Below are 17,154 nucleotides of genomic sequence, written 5' to 3' on the forward strand. Positions count from 1 at the left end.
ATCCAACGAGACTATATAGGAGCATTTTTGAATAAATGATGTGTTATCCTCAGTAAACATTAATAAATTGAGATATAAAAAACCTTTTGAGCCATTATAATAAGACGAAGTTCAGTGTTATTTACCTTCTCAGTCTAACAATCAATTTTTTCTTTATTTTATTGTTTGTTTTATTTTAACCTAAATAAAGCAGTTTGATCTTCAGTTTCATTTACATGTAGTGATTTGATACTTTGCTTAACTTATGCTTGACGTAATTGTATACTTTTAGGTGCAAATTTGTCAGCGCCGTCAAAGCCGCAAAAATATTTAAAAAAGTATGCTTACAAGCAATTACTCGCTTGTTATTTCTGTCAAAGTGCATTAATTCGTTTGTAGCGGCTTAAAGAGGACGCGCGTTTTGCAAATGGGCTGCCCTCCGCCTACTGATGATGATATTAATAGGGTCCTGTTGGTGCACTTGGCTAACGTTTCTGCTTACCTAGAAATTTATCACCACCTTGAAAACTCACTCAGTGCGTTTGCCTTTATGTGCATGATGAAGTTTTTCCTTTAATGCACTTGGTATGTTTAAAACGGGGCATTTTTGTTTATAAACACTGTGACTTTTATGTTCGCAAAGGCTTTCATGTTTTATTAAAGTTTGTGTATGTTTTTGTGCTTCACGAATCTCATTCATGCATGAGACACATTCCTTGCGAATTCATTTACGACCATACTTGTCAAAGTCGAGTGCTTTTAAAGATGGCTTCCTCTTCTCAATAACTTCTCTAGAAACAGGTCGTATTTCCCTAGCGAAAACAAGATGTAACTCACTCTGCGGATCGGCCAAAATATCCAATGCCTCTTACAACTCAGCTGAGATGGCGTCGCATGGCGCCACCGCACGCATTCGAGTGGATAATTCTTCATCATTTCACCTGGTGGATGAACTGTCTCCTTTTGATAATTACGTAGGTAGTGCTGATGCTACCAGGGCGTCTACAGACTGCAAGGTGCCCGACCCAATCAACTGGTTCTGTGGGGTTTTGGTGCCCCCGCAGTTGCGGCTAGCGCAGGTCAGTTTTCGACGTAGTCTACGCCTGGTAGCTGAACTGGCCACTCGTCGAGCAGCCCTACTTCATTCGGCCAAACAGCTGTCGGACTTGATTGAAACACGAGATCGGCTTGACAGTGAATCCTTGGTCTCACCAAATCCTGTACCTGCTCAACCATCTCAGACCACACACTAGCTTACTTTTCATGTGTATTTGCTTATGAAAAAAGTGCTTGAATTAAACACTTGAGCGCTTTTCAGAAGCGTCATTTTTGCTTATTCTATTACTCTTATAGAAGGTGGTATTTTCCACCCATTTGGTTCATTCATTCATGTTAAAGGTAAAGGCAGCGATTTTTCAGTCGTAATGATCTCAGTGATTTACCATATATGCAGGCAACTTTCCCATCTACTGTCTAAAATGGCCAATCCCGGGTTGGACTTTTCAATAATTAGGCTTTCCTCACGTGGGTAATCTCGAATTTTAAAACTTGGTTAAATTTTTCCCGATTTCATTACTTTAAAGGAACCGATCCATTTTGGTTCGTTGTGATCGGTTGTTGCGCCTCACATATTTTGCCTTACTGATTAACAAAAATCCAATGATTTTCAACTCAATGGTGGTACCTTTTATGTGCCAAAAACAATTTACGTTGTAAATTGAGGTTTTTGATACATATAGTGCCCTGAGGTAGCAAATTTTGTTTGCTTCCGAGTTTTGAGGGGTCCCAATCATCCTTCACTTAGCGACACTTACTGGTAATCTGGTTGTTCGCATCAATGATCGCTGGCCTTTCAGCCTCACAAAACAGAGCTGTCATAGTGACACCTTCCTGCTTGCTTTGTACAATAGCTGGTGCCTGGTAGCAGAATCTCTCCACATTACTCAGTCGTTCTTCGGCTGAAAGTGTGCAGTCCAGTTCTCCCATCGCAAATGTCCATCAAATCTAGCCACTACATTTTCCGTGTCATGAAAACTCATTCGCGCTCGGGTTCATCACCTTTAGCTTGCATATGCACTCAAATCTCACCATCATTCCTCCTTGAGGAGGATAGACTTCTGTCTGGCGCTTCACTGCAATTAATTAGTCTTCCGAGTGTTTTATAGCCTGTACCCAATAATAGGGAATTGTGTTCGACGGCCCCCACCATGCGAATAACTCATAAACTATTGTATTTTGGACCTTGCAATTATTTGCTACGGCGCAATAGGTGCCTTGCATTTGTATTGCCTTGTTCGAGACAACTTTTTAGATTGCAGTGATAGTCCAAATGGCGTCAGGGTCGAGTTCTCGCATTCCGTTTCAAGCGATGATAAGTATTAAATATCTTGTTTCTTAATCGCAGCTAAAAACTGGTGTGAACTGTTATGAATGGTAAAGTGTGGGGAGCTTTAATGCGCGATCTACAAACATTCTTGTGGTAATGGAGGCACACGATATAACCCCTGCCACCAGTAACGGACGACCGCGACATACGTACGCGACTATTGCGGTTCAATTCACAAATCATTTTGAGGAGGGGAGCAACAAGCTTGAGGCGGTTACAAAGTATGGCCAGTTCAGTTTTCAGTGGCTTAGCGTAATCTTAAAGTTGTTAAGTCGGAACGCCTGGTGTGGGTAGGGAGTGATATGTAGCTACTGCAAACAATACTATTAGTTAATTGAAGCTAATAGAAGCCTACATTTCTTGACCAATTAGGTAGTCACCTGCCTGACCTTGAAAACAAATTAAAAGTTTACCAGGCTACTGGAGCCATGATACAGATCATCCCTACCCCATGTTAGTCCATACTTTCAGGGATAGAGGTGGGGGAATAGCAAATGTACTATAGCTGAAGTACTAAACGTAACGCGCAAGGCCCCATTGGTGAATGCTTTATCATGGGATAAGTGATTTTGCCAATTAATGTCCCCAACAAAGCTTAACTGAATAGTTAAGGCAAATGAGCACAAAATTCAAAGGTAGGAGAATGCCTGGGTAAATAGTGGAGGAATCGAGCGAATCCTGTTATCCGTGTTTGCAACTGCGGGGTTCCAAGCTATATGCAGCATTTCTGTTCTCAGCGACCTCGTAAACTTGAACACTACTATTGGAACCGGTATCACAGGCAGTCGGAATCTATGTTGGCAGTTTGCTGTCGTATATTTTTTGCCATCAGTAATTACCTGTAACCAAATACGAAGTTGTGATTCTTCAAAATTCACAGCCACGCATAGCGCCTTGGGACGATGATCTCAGTCCTCTATCAATGCTACCATAGCAGGCCCAAACCCATCATCATTAAGAAAAAGCGCGACCCCAGTACTCTTAAGTACGCGACCCCAACATAAAGGGCAGGACTTGGTTAATGATGCAAAGACTTATAAGGCATAAAACGTAAAAATGAACGCCTTGAAAAGAAACTATTTGTTCGATTTTCAAATCACAAACAGTCAGCTTGGAGAAAGGCTGTCAAACAAGCCATAAAAATGAGAGCACGGAAAGAGGTAAGTCCAAGGATAGGGCATGGAATCTGCAAGTGTTCTTGGATGTGTACCGAAAATAGTCAGAAGGATGCACAGACGGGAGGGGAGAGGGAGCACAGAGACGACCTACATCGTCAAGATCCGCTCCGCAAAGCTCGGTTGACGGGTCTCGAGTCATAGTACGGTTTCGTCCTATGCCTCCTCGCAGCCACCATCCCTAAGCGTCACGAATTTTATTCCCACCGGAGCACTAAATCCCACTTTCCCCGTAAAGCGCGATAATTGAAGACTACCACCAACGGGGCAAGGACTAGGTGTGTGCTCCGGCAGGACTTAACCTCAGCAGCCGGTTACGGTAGCAGATGCGCCAGAGCTCTTCGTTACGCGCAGAGTTGTGAAAGTCTTCACGGAATAAAAACAAAACAATCATTGAGCTCTGATGTCCTAGGATTGGTGATTGGATCATTAAGGGTTTTCAACTGTTATCTGAACCCAGCCAAGTGGTTTTTGATCTTCAAGTAGAACCTCGGCTGAGTTTATAAGTTTGATTACTCAGCTTCTTCTAGTCATTTCAGGTGACCATTTATTGTTTGCAAATTGGTTAGTGTTCAACTATTGTGACAAAACCTCTAAATAGCTAACTCCATTGAAAATAAGCCTAGTACATAACTAGTTCAAAAGGGTAAAATTTGTGGTGAGCTGGCGACTCACCTCTGAACAGGTAGGATGGATACCAATGGTACGATCGAAGTCCTCCTTCCTCGCGCCCAGGTGCATGGCAACCGCGTAGCCCTGTGTCACCTCTCCGGCGTTGGGACCAAACACATGGAATCCTACCACGCGGTTGTCCTGTGGAGAAGCATAAAGGTCCTGAGTAAATGCGTTAATGCGCCCTTCCCCAACACCCCCTCCATCAATCTAACACCCAAAAAATAATTATCGTAATACCCAAATGCGCTATATTAGGAGGAAGGTAATTCCGTTGTGAAACAACGGACAGCAGGAATCAACTAATGATTTTGACAGTAATTTAAACATTCAGATCACACGTCATAATTCAAATGTTACATTTAAATGTAACATGGGAACAACTGAGTCCAATACTCCACAATCGCTGTTCTAAAACCCTTTATGACGTTTAAGGAAAATAAAGAAAAACTCCGTTCCTGTTAGTCCTCGAGGATAGAGATCACATTAATGTTCAAAGAATATCCCTTTCTGTATGAGAAGGAGACAGAGTTAGACGCGCTATCCTTCAAAACCTGCTTACAGATACCTAATGTGGTGAAATTTGCACACAAATTTTTGAGATCACCAGGCATGTGTGGTGATGATGCTCTCTCAACGTAACACGGCGGCTCTATGTACCAGCCCCCAGGAGGAACAATGACGGGCATAAAACACCAAACTACTTCATTAAGGAAACCAAACACAGGGTTTCTTAAACCGACCACTCTACCAAGCATGAATGACATTAGCAACTTAATGCGCAAGTTCTGATTAGAAAGCAAGAAGCAAAAAACTCACGTCCTGTTTATTAATAATGAGTTTCGCGTAACAAGTGTTATCCGGACGGTGAGGAACAGTCCACTCAAGTGGTTGAAAGTAGGAATGGAAGACCTAAAAGGTGGTAGAATAAATTAAAGAGATGATGTGGGGAGAAATATATGCAGCTAGACGGATTTGCGAGAAATTACTCGCCTCGATATTGTCTTCCCCGAATTTGCTAATAGCATTTTCCTCGGAAAGACCAATGCAGCCATATTCGAGGGGAGTGAAAACTGTTGTAGGAACATTGGTATAATCCGTCTGAAAAAGCAGAATCAAATCTGTTTGCAAAAAAACACTATGAGTTGATATTGAGACAACACAAGTATCCTAAACGAAGAAACGAAAACAGGAACCTTTAACCAATGCCTAATGGAGGGAAGCTATTACAATAACTGGCCAAACCACCCAACACATCCTTGTTGTAAGCGCTGGCAGCAAACAGCTGGGGAAAAGGGCTTACCCGACAGTCATCTGCGGTGTAGAGACGGCGAGCGAGGTTTTTCCCTGCCTGGATGGCAAGAGGAGTCAGCTGATAGCCAGCGTTGTTCACGTCGCCAATGGCATAGATGTTGGGGACATTTGTGCGCTCCTCGTCGTCAACAACGACGCGGCCACTTTTGAAGAAAACAGGGTGAAATACGTCACACATCCTGCTAGGGAAGCGTAATAAGTGTTGACTCACTTGGTGGTTTTGACATCAACATTCTGTAGGCCAATGTTGGTGGTGCAGGGATCACGACCCACTGCAAACAGGACCTATAGCGATTTAAAAAAAACTCAAGACCCAATCGGCTTTGTCCCCAGATTCTCTGGTGAAATTATAGACCTTGCAGAGGCATCACTGTATTTAAAAACCAATTAGCGTTACTTCCCAAAAATCGGAAACTAACGACAAATTTGCCAATAATTACAGGTGAGGATTTCTAAAAAAGTTTCAAATGATGGGAGTCTTGTGGAAAGTAAACGCATTTGAGCTTACCGTGTTGAAAGTATCCTTAAACGGCGTCCCATCCTCGTGTTTGCCTTCAACTTCATAGATGGCAAGCTTACCCGATTCTGGATCATACTCCTCCAGGCATCGAACCTGAAAAGTGAATGGATAACATATTTAAACGTAAATCAGAAGAGGGGGCAAATTTTGATAGATGAGGAACTATTTCTATGATCTCCGAACACAAACTATGGACCTTGAACACCAGTTCTTCGATGGAAAAGAATAATGACTTGGGACAAAAACAATGGTAGTGGTTAGCAGATAGCTTACAGACTGACATTTCAAGTATGTAATAACGTTTTGTGCATACTATACAAGCATAAGCCCCAAGGCTTAAAACTTGATAAACGCCCAAGGCCACACCCAGCACATTTTCGTAATGCAAAGGTAGAGATGCTACAAATTCCCCACTAAAGCTGACTAGTGTAAAAGCGATACTCAGTGCCCGAACTTAAGAACACCACATTAATGACTTGTAATTCGCGTGAGATATGCAGTAGTTTCTAAATACTAATAAGCTTGGTGAGAATAACGCAATCAGACCAAACGAAGGGTGGACTTTGTGGACATCAATGCGTTCACTCGCTTGGCATTGGTTGACTACCACTTTAGCAAGCCGGATTAGTTAGATTGCCTCTCGAGTGAAAATATACTTCGGCAACGTAGATTTATGGTACATGCATGGGGACATCCTACGTCATTTTCCTGGTAATTTTTAGCACAACTCCACGTGACTGGTGAAACAACCATAGGAAAGGGGAGAAAAGGACAACTTTGGGTCATGAACTTGTACGATCGCGGTGTCCTAGATGGTGCGTAAAGTCGGTAAACACTCCGCATATTTACAGCTTGCCAAAGTTTTGAGCCTAAATAGAGGCACGGTTTCGGCCAACGGTATTCTAAGAGAAGAATTCGCTCACATTATTCAAGCGCAGATGCACATAAAGTCTTTGTGTAATTCATGGAACTGGAGTATATAGAGGAAGAGTATCCTGAACTTACAGAAGTGGGGACACAGGGACGGACAAATTTGACGCCGTACTTCGCCATGTAGTCACTGACTAACCCAGCCATCTGCTGATCGAAACCGCGGAGGAAAATTGAGCGCACCATCACAGTCACATCACAGCCAATGCTGCTCAAGAATCCGGCACACTCAAGGGAGACGTAGCTCGCTCCCACACACAGTGTCTTGCCTGGATTATGGTCCAATGAGAAGAGGTCGTCACTGCAATGGGTAAGAAAACAGATGACATCTCTCCCCCTCCCCTCCGCTTGTTCCCGCTGAACTGCACCGAAGAAAGCGGATTTTTCAAATCAACCCAACTAATGCATCCGAGGGTACTAACCTAGTGATGCCATACTCTTTGGCTCCTGGAATCGGGGGATAGCGTGGGCGCTCACCCGTGGCCACAATGATCGTGTTGGTGGTGATGTTCTTTACTATGCCCTGTTTATTTGTAGTCTACAAGTTTCGAGGACGGCCAAGGGTTAAACGGGATCAAGAGCAGCCAGCGTCGTAAAAGCAAACTACAGCACAAAAGGGCATTAACTTTTGAGTAAATATCTTTGGTTGTAGCGTACAAGGTGCAGTCGAGGAAAAATAGGAAAGTAGCATATCTTTGATCGGTTAAGTAGACGGTGCGCCCTTCTGCGGAAAACTTGAGTTAGAATATATGATGTGATAACATAGGATATCAATATGATAGACATTAATCTTGGGGTAACATATTTCCTAACACAAACCATTTTCTCAAAGATAAATCACCTTGATGGTATGTGGGTCTACAATTTCACCAAGGGCGTTGAGATACTTAACATTGGCGTTCATCATGGATGAACGGTAGCCAAAGTTGAGGGCGTGAATGTGGTCCTGAATGCCTTCCACCATCTTGACCCAATCGTGAGGACCTATTGGAGGAGGAGCAGTAAAGGGAGAATGCAATGTCACTAACTACAATTTTGTAAATAGCAAATAATCATACCTTTATCTACATCCCAACCGAAGGATTTGGCATCCTCCATGTAGTGATCTGTAAGATGAACAAATAATTTACAGCAGTCATAAATAGCCCCTTGTGAAAACGCATGGATCAAATTAGAGTAACGATGTACTCTCGGTGGTCTTCAAAAGCCAAATCTAAACGAAGGTGCCAAAGCCGACTCGGTAATCAGGCTTCTAAAATCCAAGACTCACTTAAGAGAGCAGCTTGATGCATGAGTTTTTTGGGGATGCAGCCAACATTGACGCAAGTACCACCCAAACCCCAGGTGGTGCCCATAGGTGTAGGTACGACGAAGTCGAGAAGAGCAACTTTGGCGCCCGACTTTGCCGATTCCTGCAGGTTATTGAAAAAGACCCCATTTTGAGTTGATAACGGGCTTAGACTATGACTGCTAGCATTATTGAGAAGCCTGTGATCTTCAATTTTGTTAGACGACCTAAATAAATCATGATGGAGTACGAGGAATTCTATAAACATGGTTCTGAGTGGGTTCCTCGAAGGAAATGTGCCGGAAAAGGCGCCGCTGGGCCATTTGGATAGCGATGAGGTAGCAGACAAAGAGCTACGCAACCTACGGCAACAAAAAAACCTACCAAATTACACAAAGAATCTCCCATAATCAGTTCAGCACTAAAAGACACTGAACTTACGCCAGATATTAGAAACTACGCTGTTTCCAAAAAACCGAGAAAAGTATTGATAAAATCTTAACAATCTATGCGAAAGTGCTATCAAAATGTAAAAAACTTATCCAACCTCATCTATTCAATTGGAATATTTCATTTTAGTAGATTGCCATACAAGCCTCCATAAATAAAGTCTCCCACCGCCAAATTATGCCCCAAAAAATTTAGCTGTGGCACGATGAAAAAACTGATCCGTCTTTACTCAGTATGAGTCATGTTGTCACAGGCATTGCAGACAGATAGACCTGAGTGACAGAGCAGAAGCCGCCACGATAATGGAAATTACCTGTGCATCTAAGCAATTCCTACATGGCAAATGATAACGTTTAAATGGAAAATTCTTAGCTGACCTTAGCCAGAGCTAATCCGCCGGAACCACCACCGATGATCACCATGTCATAATCGTATTTCATCTCATTTGCCTTCTTCACAATGGTATCATCGTCAATCGCCATCACATCGTCGCAACCACCTGGAGCAGAATTAACATTCACCATCGTAAATTTCTCCAGTAACCACAGATTGGCGCAAAGCACGTCCTAGCGCAATATTAACAGCATGAATAAGAACCCAGATCAAGGTTTAACCATTAAGCTTACCGATGAATTCACCACGGAAAAAAACCTGAGGGACTGTAGTTCGACCAGTGATTTCTTGTAGCATCTTCTGATAATCAGATCCATTCTCTAATGAAACATTAAGTCCTCTATAGGAAAAGCACGCACTTTTTAAGTCCAAATCAAGGTATCCGAACGGAATTTTCAAATTGTTAAACCGCTCCATAACCTATTCAGTACCAGTAAACGAACCAAAACGAAGCCGATACCTTTTTGCAGTACGGACAGAAACTTTTAGCAAAGACTAGGACGGCAGCATTATTGATCTTATTTCGAAGTTTTTCAACCTGCTCCGCAGAACCACCTATTGGAGCCATAGCGGTTCTTCGCTAAAAAGGATTAAAGACCACACCACGTAAACAGCCGCAAACTGCAGATGTCAAAAGGGAAGTATTCACTATAGCGTAGCTAATATAGCGATTGTCAGAACAACTAGCAGTTGGTTTTATCGCGGACCTACGGTACGCCGGTAAGGAGGCAGTGTAGTGACTGGTACATCCTACGAACATTCGGAAGAAATCTAGTTCCCAGACGATCTTCATTGCAGAAACACCCAAGTCACGCAGCCACACATAAGAACAAAGAATGCCTACTTAAAGGTAGAAATTACCGGATTAAAAAAGCAAGCGATAGCAGATAGTGGAGTGCACGCTCGTCTGAGACAATGACAGCCAAACATCTTGAGTGCCGGTTGGCTGAAAGTAAAGCAGTCGTGAGTTACAGGTTAGCGTCGGCGTTAGCATCTGTCACATATCATCGACCCAGATGTTTCAAACGAATTGAATACCCTTCACGATAAAACAATTTAATTGTTTGTACGATTCCCAAACAAGTAAGGTTGCTTAAAAATCAGTGCAAAGGTACTCAACTCGGTGAAAACGAGAAGTGCGGTTCAGAAGGCGTAATACTACTGAATTTTTAGGAAATTACGAATAACAGCACCAAAAAATCCGCAAAACAAGTCCGGCGTTATTCACGACACAAATTATCAGGAATGTAAAGCCGCACAGGCATACGTTTGCGACCGTACGATTACATGCTTTAAAAGGCGAAAAAACTCATTTATCACGAACGCATCAATGTGACCCTTAACATGTAGTCTCAATTGACATGCACTCAAAATGGACAAATGACATGATTTGTGATGACATGCAAACGAACAAGCAACAAACAGTAGCAATGACAATTAGGAAAGGCATGGATCGGTTAGTGAATGACATTTTGCCAGCTTACTATCGCAAAAGGCCGAAATAATTATTACCTCAGTGTCCATAAAAAAGCTTACACAACCCAATAAGATTTATTAATAAAACAAGATAGAAATCCGGTTAAAATCAAACCAGCTCTATCAGAAAGGAACTGGACTACCTAGCAAGACAGGCACGCCGGTAAGCGAAGGCAGCACGGCGCCCACACAGATAAATCCGCTTTTATGTGCAAGGTTTAGCAGCTAAGCATTTAAACAAATAAAGTGGCATAAAAAGCACAAATTTTACATAACATTTTGTTATTTTTATTTAGCCAAACTAGCCAATTGACTAAATAAGCTGGCAAAAAAATGGAATTGTAATCGTTTTTGTGCTGTTATATGTGGGAAGCCAAAAAAGTAAATACTGAAAGCCAAAGCACTGCAAGGGCCTTTGCAACTGGAAAACATAACTTTTATGTTAATGTGAGCAAAAAGCTTTGCAGTAAGTAATAGCAAATTTTAGCACACATTTCCAAATATAGGGAAAAACCTGTTAAAGTCTTGTACAATCCTCTGTAATGCTTTAATGGGTTAGTTGTCTCCGCTTTTGGTTTAGTCGGGTGCCCAAGTCTCCTCAGGTTAAAACTTTCTTTAAAATCACGGCCTTTGGGGGATCGCAGTACTGGACTCTTCCGTATTCTGGTACAGTAATTTGTTATTTTATTTGACTTTGTATTTGACTACGTGGACAATTAAGTAAACATAGATTTTACTTCCACTTGAAATTTTAGCCCCCCAGCTTTACTGTGCGTTGGTAATAATGGTATCTACTGTGACTTCTTGCGACTTCAGTTGAGATTCGGGTGATCGACATCGATTGATCGCACTGTGTGGTCTTTTTTAATAATGACTTGCATGTCTTAATCAATGTCCCCATTTTTAACGCTATTTTTCCGTTTTGAATATTAAGTGAATGTTCATATATGCAAAACACACACTTGCGACGTCAATTATATCCCTGGGTTTTAAACAAATTAACTTTTTGCCAACGAGTCAATTTTTTGCTGTTTTTACAATCCTGTGGTGCCTTAAAATTTCATTGATAGTTTTCTTATGACCTTTTTTGATGTAGCTAACATTGTCCCCATTTTTCCCTTAAGAATAATTCAGATAACTATATGGGTAATTTAAGGCGAATAAAGTTGCTTTTGAGTTATTAGATAGTATGAATATGATTTACTTTTGACTTCTGAATGTGATGCAGTGATTTACTACTTTGTTTAACCACGTCAGCCCTTGAGCCCTCGTATGTTGCACGTCCTCCCTTTTGCATTGCCTTCTGGTCCTTCTGCGTCTGCGCGTCAATAACACATGCTCTTCACAGTACATTGACCTGATGTGGCTTCAGGAGAGCTTGGGTGGCTACAGTGAATAATCCATCAGTAGATGAACGCATCAAAACGATTGAAGAAATGCTTGTACATCCTATACCTTGCAGATGCCCGAAGGGGTAATTTGACTCATGACTTGACAATGCGTGTTTATTCGGTATGTGGGGGTCGGCGGGAAAGTAATTTGGACGATGATAGTACATGTTCTGGGTGTTGGGTTGTAATGCCGTTTCAGGACCTGTTTAACAACATGCCATTTCTAAAATCGAGGGACCCATCTCTGATAACAAACTACAATGAAGGACCAGTACATGTTCCTGCATGTTTTTTAGAGGAAATATATTCTAAAGCCAGACATTGGTCTAAACTTATGCTTATTAATCATCTTGACTCTCCACTGACAGTTGGCATTGGTTCCATTCATCATTCGTTGCTGTCCGTGGGAATAGCCCCATTTCAGTTGCGATTACGCCGAATTGCTATCTGGGAGAGAGGTTGGAATATCCTATCAGCTTATTGGTGGTCAGTTGATAAGGCCATCAGCAAATAGGAAGGAGAATAGGTTGTAAGCCTCTAGAATCCCGCGTGGTATTTCGGATTCTCGGTTCAATTGGAGAAACTAAGTAAATGGGAAATGCGTAGTTGAGGATGACGCGGTAGCTGTCACTAGACTAGACAAGCTTTTGGGTCATCGATCTACTTCAATAAAGTTTGTCAATTTCTCAGGAGTGAAACTAAGATCTTCCGTTGCAACGGTCACATAAACAATTAAATCCCGGGAAGAGGATGCTTACCTACCCATGAAGCCCATCAAGTGAAAGTTTGCGTACACATTTACACCATTCTCACCAAAAAAAGGATACACTGCCACCTTTAAGGGAGCTACATGAATTTAAAGCCCCTACTTGAAGAGTTTATTAACTGTCATAATTCAAACCGGACTGAGCTCTCTTTCAAACAATGCGACCGTCAGGACTTTTGAAAATACAAATTTATGTAGAAATGGCCGCATTAAGGTATGCAAACGAATTCATACTGTAACGAGTGGTGAACTTGGAGACGGATCACTAACGAATTGGAACTACTAAGAACTGTGGTAGTTAAAGAGCAATTCCTTGATGTCGAATTCCACTGGTTTGTGTCCAGACGGGGATGTTAAAAGGTTCAAGTTAAGGACGACTAATCCGCATTCATTCGTTGGCCGCATCATAATAGCTCAGGTGAAAGTTGAATGATAACTGGACCGCCGGGAGAACTAGTGAGGTATCTAACATAAAAATAACTCGGTGACGGACCGATTCGGCATATTTTAGTTCTTTTAGACACCAATATGAGGCACAAGAATTGTTAATTTTATCAGATAATTCTTCATTCCATAAATCATCAATGGATCTGCCTGCTTTTTGGGGGGAGGTGGACAGAAATTGGTCTTTGAACTTACGATGATAAAAATGTTTCAACTTGCAAACCAAGTATTTTCAAAGGACACAAACTTTACTGTGATCCTCTTGCTCTCAGAATTGTGATTCGATTCGGTTCCTCCGAAACTTTAAAGTCACCTCTTTAATAACTGTATACGAGAGTATTTACATAAGAAAGGGATAGAGATCACAAGTTGGTTTGAAAAAAAGAATGATTCAATCAAATAGAGGGTTAAAACAATGTTATCCTTCTCCGAGCGTGAAATATTCCTCCGGGTCATCAACGCCGCAAGTTCCTTCCCTTAAGAAGGAATTAGGCCATATTATTGTAAAAGAACAGCCGCACCCATTGGTGCAACAGGTGCGCTCACTCACTTTCTTCGATGGAGTTTGTGGTCTTCACTAAGCAGGTGTCGCTGAAATTCCGCCCTCTGGCACTCGTAAACTTTGCACAGTTTGCAGATGTACCATCCTCGAGTTGTGAGATGCGGCCAATCGGCAATGATTGTAAACTTCTGTCCTGGACCGATTTGCTGAAAAATGAGTAATCTCACTCCAAAGAAGGTCAACCTTTATACACTATATTTACAAACAAAGTAAACTGCTGTCCCAGTTCTCTGTAGTCAACAGCAGTAGCTAACCCGGTTTGTCTGATCAAATCTGAGTCTGGAAATTGTTAGCTTAAATCTGAATTGGAGTTTTTAATAGCAATCGTCTTCTTTGTGGTGAAATAAGCCTGACATCACCTGCACAAATTGCCCAAATTGTAGCATCAAGCCTTCACGTTAGTCATTTTATGAAGCCTACTTCTAAGACTTTTTACTTTTACCTTATCACTTACTGGTATTTAACTAGGAAAAAGATCAGCTGCGCTATCATCTAAAAAGGGTTAGGTAATTAGCCTTCTACAATTCTGCTAATGGGCTATTTAACTAATGATCCCTTGAAGGTGCGATGATCCTGAGACATCCCACCTAGTGACAAGGGAATGGTTCATCAATGTTGCGCTTCTCTATAGGCAGCAGTTATTCTTTAAAAAAAACAAGCATTAAGTACCAGTGAAAGTCGTCCCCGGCTTCACTTTGATATAGGCTATGAAGTAAACATATTTTCGGCAAATTCAATACGACTGAGCAAATTGCATCACACCTCAAAAGTGCTATTTCAATGCTTTAATTCTTGTTTCAATTCCCGATTATGGTAAAGAGCCACGTGAGGTTCCCCGTTGTAACCTAGTCGAGTCTCCTGACCCCTCGCCAAGCCAATGCCTCCCAAAAACTTTTGTTTATCTTATACCCATATTTTGCCCGAACATTATGTCTTCCTTTGCATTAAGAGAAAATCACGAGCTCTACATTGGTAGCAGCGAATAGCGAACTGGATCTAAAAGGACAATTATCATGATTTCTACCACTAAATGATAAGCTCTAGCCTGGCAGAAGAAGTGAACATGCTACGGATGGCAGAATCCGTGACGACTCCTAACAGATGGGCTGAAAATGACGTCTGTCATCGCCAATTACCACAGGCTCCTCTTATCCCCAAAAGCTATTAACAACCACATTCACACTACCCATGAACCACTTTCACAAGTCTACCACGGAGTCTCCAACTGCACCTGCATGAGCATATCAGTCAATTGAGCACGCGGTGCCTCCTCCTCCTCCACTTACCCACCACCTGAATACTGCCAAAATGGATGCGGCTGCGCAGCTATGAAGCCAAAACTACGTGACAAGGAGGAACAGACGCGAAATCCTACCCACACAAAACTATGCTAAATCTCATCCTTTGTCATTTGACTCTGCTTCGAGGCCATTGCTCCCACCACTAATGGTGGACACGCGCGTGACGACCAGCATATCGCCGGGTCGCCGAATGCAGTTGCTGTAGGGGACAAAATTGCAGATGCAGTAGAATAGCCAAGAGGGATTCAGTGACGTTGTGGTCGAGTACCTTCTCAGCCGCATGGGAATTCGAGGTGTGGCATAGGTAATTTGACGTTTTTGGATGGCCATCTTTTCACTCTCTCTTTAAGCGGGAACTTTATTTAAAAATTCACTAATTCATAATAAAGGTAGAAAAATGGGCAATTTACTTTAATTTTTATTGTGGTTTCCATAAAAGTTTATTTAAAGTGGAAGGCAGAATTATTTCCTGCTGCTTAAATCAAATGCGTAAAAGGCGTCTATAAAGGAGGTGGAGAGATTTGATTTCCCCTCTAAAATTTGTTTTTAGGCGGATAACGTATACACACTACCACTTCTTTTCTCCAACTTAGCAAAGCTTTCCAAGCCTTTTTTTAGGCAGCTTTCTGCCACAGTATGATATATGCTTTGACAGGAAAATAAAAACCGTAACTGCTTTAGACGCGATGTTTCAAAGTTTGCTTATTTGGTACTCCTTCGGTTTGTCGGAATTAGCAAAGCACTATCAATTACTCACTGTTAAGGAAATAATGCGAAAAAACCGGAGCTCCCGTAATCCGTATGGATATGATACGAATCATCTTAATATTCCTTTGCAAATTTTTTCTTTCTCTTTATAATTGTTTGAATGCTCGATACACACTCACGCGCTGTTAATGCTTTCAACACCAAAGTTCAAGCATGCTGTGATGACGGAAGAAAAACATGTAATTAAAGACAAATTATCAGCTCCGGTCATTTTGCTTTGAAGTTGTAATGTTCTCACTGCTTAGTAAAAATATCTACAGTGCAAAGAGCAAAATTACCTTACGTTTTCGAACTTCCATGGAGTTTTGACGAAGAACTCTCATTTGTTGAATGCAGTCGACTTCGCTTCTCTGCCGTACTAAGGTATCCGCGGAGCCGGCGTTCTCTAAACTCGTCTAAATACAAAATAACCGACTTATTTTCTTGAAAAAAAAGCATTTCAGCACCTCACCACTTACTTTACCCACGTCGCCATTGGGTATAGGGGGCTGTACATGCGATGGGCTTGTACCGGCCTCCTACAAACAAAGCAAAACGAAAACAGCCGTTGTTAAGTCGAAGCAAGAATTTAAAACGCATGATCTGCGTGGGACTAAGCATTCTGACTAGACACCATGACTCTCTTGTGGCACCCTAACGCAATCTTAAGGTGAAGGAATGTCATTTGACCATCTAATACGTCCCAATTGGCATTAAAACCATTGCACTTCGAGCCTAGTAAAATGTCCTACTTAAAATCACAATCAGTGGCATTAAATTATGCATCAAATTAGTTAGTTTTGGGGAGATGGTATTACGATTAAACAATAATGTCAACTTTAAAACGTGGTTGGGTTGATTCAAAATAAAGGTATACATGGGGGGCAATAAGAACATGAGAGACCCACATTTTCCGTTCTGAAATGGTCAATGTCGAATTTCTCGATCTTTGTTTTCGGTACTGCGAAGTCATTCATTGATTCTCTTGATAAAATAATCTACTATAAAAGGACATGAAATAATGGCATACACTAGCCATATCTTAAAATGACAAATCGGTGGGCTTTGGGGAGGCCAAATTAAAAATCTTGATGAGCTGTTGTGCGATCTGCTACATTAAACTGGGGCTAATTATTTATTCCTCCAAGGGTGATTCATGTCACAATTTGTGAATTTTACTGTCGAAACTTTCGTCAAATTAATGGCATGGAGAGGGGCTAAATGTTGATAGCCAATCTCCTACTTAATGCTAGTGAAAGTGCCGATCAAATGAAACACTATTAAAGTTTTCGCCTAATTTTACGCTGTTAGAAGGCAAGGCACCACTTTTGAGTTGCAAGTTCGCATCTCAAGCGTGACG

At 41.7% G+C, this 17,154-nt stretch overlaps 3 protein-coding genes across 3 annotated transcripts in view; 2 read left to right on the forward strand and 1 right to left on the reverse strand. All coding sequences in view use genetic code 11, as the record gives it.

Annotated features, from left to right (window-relative positions):
* Positions 1-406: 406 nt before the first annotated feature.
* EGR_01748 (hypothetical protein) lies at positions 407-1,232 on the forward strand (the record flags this gene model as incomplete). The annotated part of the gene is made up of 2 exons (XM_024490997.1): positions 407-515; positions 775-1,232. 2 exons carry the CDS (start codon positions 407-409, stop codon positions 1,230-1,232), a joined length of 567 nt encoding a protein of 188 aa, XP_024354453.1.
* A 2,611-nt stretch (positions 1,233-3,843) lies between these two features.
* EGR_01749 (Thioredoxin reductase 3) lies at positions 3,844-11,484 on the reverse strand (the record flags this gene model as incomplete). Its single annotated transcript, XM_024490998.1, has 17 exons — positions 3,844-3,906; positions 4,216-4,353; positions 5,032-5,124; positions 5,202-5,285; positions 5,516-5,669; positions 5,738-5,811; positions 6,035-6,139; positions 7,052-7,277; positions 7,399-7,514; positions 7,818-7,960; positions 8,035-8,082; positions 8,247-8,388; positions 9,092-9,213; positions 9,341-9,427; positions 9,467-9,527; positions 9,568-9,687; positions 11,353-11,484. The coding sequence occupies 17 exons, from the start codon at positions 11,482-11,484 to the stop codon at positions 3,844-3,846; spliced, it is 1,908 nt and encodes a 635-aa protein (XP_024354454.1).
* A 1,414-nt stretch (positions 11,485-12,898) lies between these two features.
* EGR_01750 (hypothetical protein) overlaps positions 12,899-17,154 on the forward strand; it is a gene marked incomplete at both ends in the record, with an annotated part of 5,494 nt that continues 1,238 nt past the window's right edge. The window contains 4 exons of the mRNA XM_024490999.1: positions 12,899-12,954; positions 13,261-13,351; positions 15,437-15,536; positions 16,061-16,178. Of these exons, the coding sequence (XP_024354455.1) occupies positions 12,899-12,954; positions 13,261-13,351; positions 15,437-15,536; positions 16,061-16,178 (365 nt within the window). The remainder of the gene's footprint in view (positions 12,955-13,260; positions 13,352-15,436; positions 15,537-16,060; positions 16,179-17,154) is intronic.

This window comes from Echinococcus granulosus, assembly GCF_000524195.1.
Source record: "Echinococcus granulosus chromosome Unknown EG_S00007, whole genome shotgun sequence".
Lineage (NCBI taxonomy): Eukaryota > Metazoa > Platyhelminthes > Cestoda > Cyclophyllidea > Taeniidae > Echinococcus > Echinococcus granulosus.